Here is a 2,106-nt window from a genome sequence, read left to right as displayed (position 1 = left end):
TACGCAACACATATTTTGCTGTACTTTTAATTCTTTTTTATTTGATCAAGACTGAATATATATTTCTCTTTTCCAGGCGAGAGCAGAGTGGGAGGACAACCTCAAGCGAGAGAGCAGAAGATTATGTCCCGAGCAAATGAAAATATTTTCTGAAATTTATGTTGAAAAAAGATGCTCCTTGTGATATGATTAAAAAAAAATTGGGCGTTTGTGTTCCAAGAAGTTAGTAGACTTGGAACGCTAGGTTAAACGGCTCGCATTGGTTGGAAAATAGCATTGAGTTCTCTTGACGTGGAAAACATTGCAGCTATGTTATCTCCGAAAGAAGCCCAGAGATGGGGATCAATATCTGGTGAACAGCGTGCAAAGGCCATTATGAAAAGCGTGACGTCATAGATTGGTGATAAGGAATCCTGTCACATATGACGGACGTGATCCTGTGTGGGCAGAGATGATAAGGAATTTCATGTCCGCGACCCATTCGTTTCGCTCATATATAGTATAGTGAACAAAGGTGATGTGTCAGTGTCTCTAAGGCGGCTGAAATATCGCCAGGAGAACAGTACTAACCAGAAAATCGACGAGAACGATTTAGAAACCGACGTCAAGAGCAATAACAGAGTCAAGCCTTAGCTAAGAAAGATGCGGCCGTTGGTGGCATGCGAAAGATCACCAGAGCTGACGTCCGGCTTGAGTCCCCTGTCACTGGCGATCACCGCTCCCGCTGCCGCCAGGACGTTCATCAGCCCTCCAGACCGACGCGGCGCAGAGACCCTGTTCATTAGTTGCGAAGATGATCCCGAGCTTTGCCGGCAACCGCTCCGCCAGCTATGACACCCACGTGCACAGTCTCTTTGGCCTCGGCGAGACGGACTTCGATCAGGACGGCGCGAGTGTCAGTCTCGATGACAGCCCCTTCATCCTCGAGGGCTCGGCTGCCGCGGCCCACGCAGAGGAGCGGGGGGGCAGGGACGACGACTGGAGGCTGGGGGTGCTATCTGCCCACGCGCCTTTGCCTACCTGGCGAGCCGGACACGCTGTCAGTAAGCAAACAGCGACAGCCGAGACAAGAGTATTGGGTGGAGGGGCGGTTGGGGGGGAGAACATCGCGGGCATTGAGCACGGGGCCGGCATGTTAGCGGACAGCGGTGAGTCCACACTAGATATCAGCACCGAAATTATAAAAGACATATTTGAGATCAACCAAGAGAACGCCGTGACCCCCAAGAACGCCGTCAGCTTCCCTGAGTCACTCTGGAGGCTAAAAGCTTCGGACACGACCAGCCAACTGTTGATTGATAATGCAACTGATTTTAATAACGAAACGGGCTGGTACTGGGAGTCCGCAGACATCTCTCCTTTGTCCGTAAATGGCACGATATCATGCATGAATATGTCTCTAAATGACACGGACTGTGCGGTGGCAGGCGACGGACCGCTGGTCGTAACACCCGAGAACTTGTCGCTATGTCTCCTCCTCCTCTTCTTCGCGGTGTCAACCATCTTCGGCAATGGGCTGGTAATCGTGGCCGTCGCGCGGGAGCGGTATCTCCACACAGTCACAAACTACTTCATAATGTCTCTGGCAGTAGCGGACTGCCTCGTCGGGGCCCTCGTCATGCCCTTCAGTGCCCTCTACGACTCCTTTGACTACTGGCCTTTTGGCCCAGATTTCTGCGATGTCTGGAGAAGCTTCGACGTGCTTGCCTCCACTGCGTCAATACTTAACCTCTGCGTCATATCTCTAGACAGGTACTGGGCTATTACTGACCCATTCAGTTACCCGAGCCGCATGTCCTCCCGGCGGGCGTGCATGCTGATAGCGCTCGTGTGGGTCTGCTCGGCCCTCATCTCTTTTCCCCGCCATAGCATGGTGGCGCGCTGTATCCGACCCGCATCCGCCTGGCGCCTGTCCCTTCACCGAGGACCTGTCGTACCTCGTCTTTTCCTCCACCATAAGTTTCTACGGCCCACTTTTCGTCATGGTCTTCACGTACTTCCGGATCTACCGAGCGGCCACAGAGCAGACGCGATCCCTCAAACTGGGCCAGAAGCTGGTGTCCGCCATGGGCGACGGCGAAATGGAGCTGACGCTGCGGATCCACC

At 53.2% G+C, this 2,106-nt stretch overlaps 1 protein-coding gene across 1 annotated transcript in view; it reads left to right on the top strand.

The window, feature by feature from the left end:
* Window positions 1-38: 38 nt before the first annotated feature.
* Window positions 39-2,106, top strand: part of LOC119589118 (dopamine receptor 2-like) — a gene marked incomplete at its 3' end in the record, with an annotated part of 2,562 nt that continues 494 nt past the window's right edge. Inside the window, 2 exon segments of the mRNA XM_037937693.1 lie at window positions 39-1,855; window positions 1,857-2,106. Of these exon segments, the coding sequence (XP_037793621.1) occupies window positions 794-1,855; window positions 1,857-2,106 (1,312 nt within the window).

This window comes from Penaeus monodon, chromosome 25 (assembly GCF_015228065.2).
Source record: "Penaeus monodon isolate SGIC_2016 chromosome 25, NSTDA_Pmon_1, whole genome shotgun sequence".
Lineage (NCBI taxonomy): Eukaryota > Metazoa > Arthropoda > Malacostraca > Decapoda > Penaeidae > Penaeus > Penaeus monodon.
Note: the sequence above shows the minus strand (reverse complement) of the source record. Positions and strands in the feature narration are given on the sequence as shown.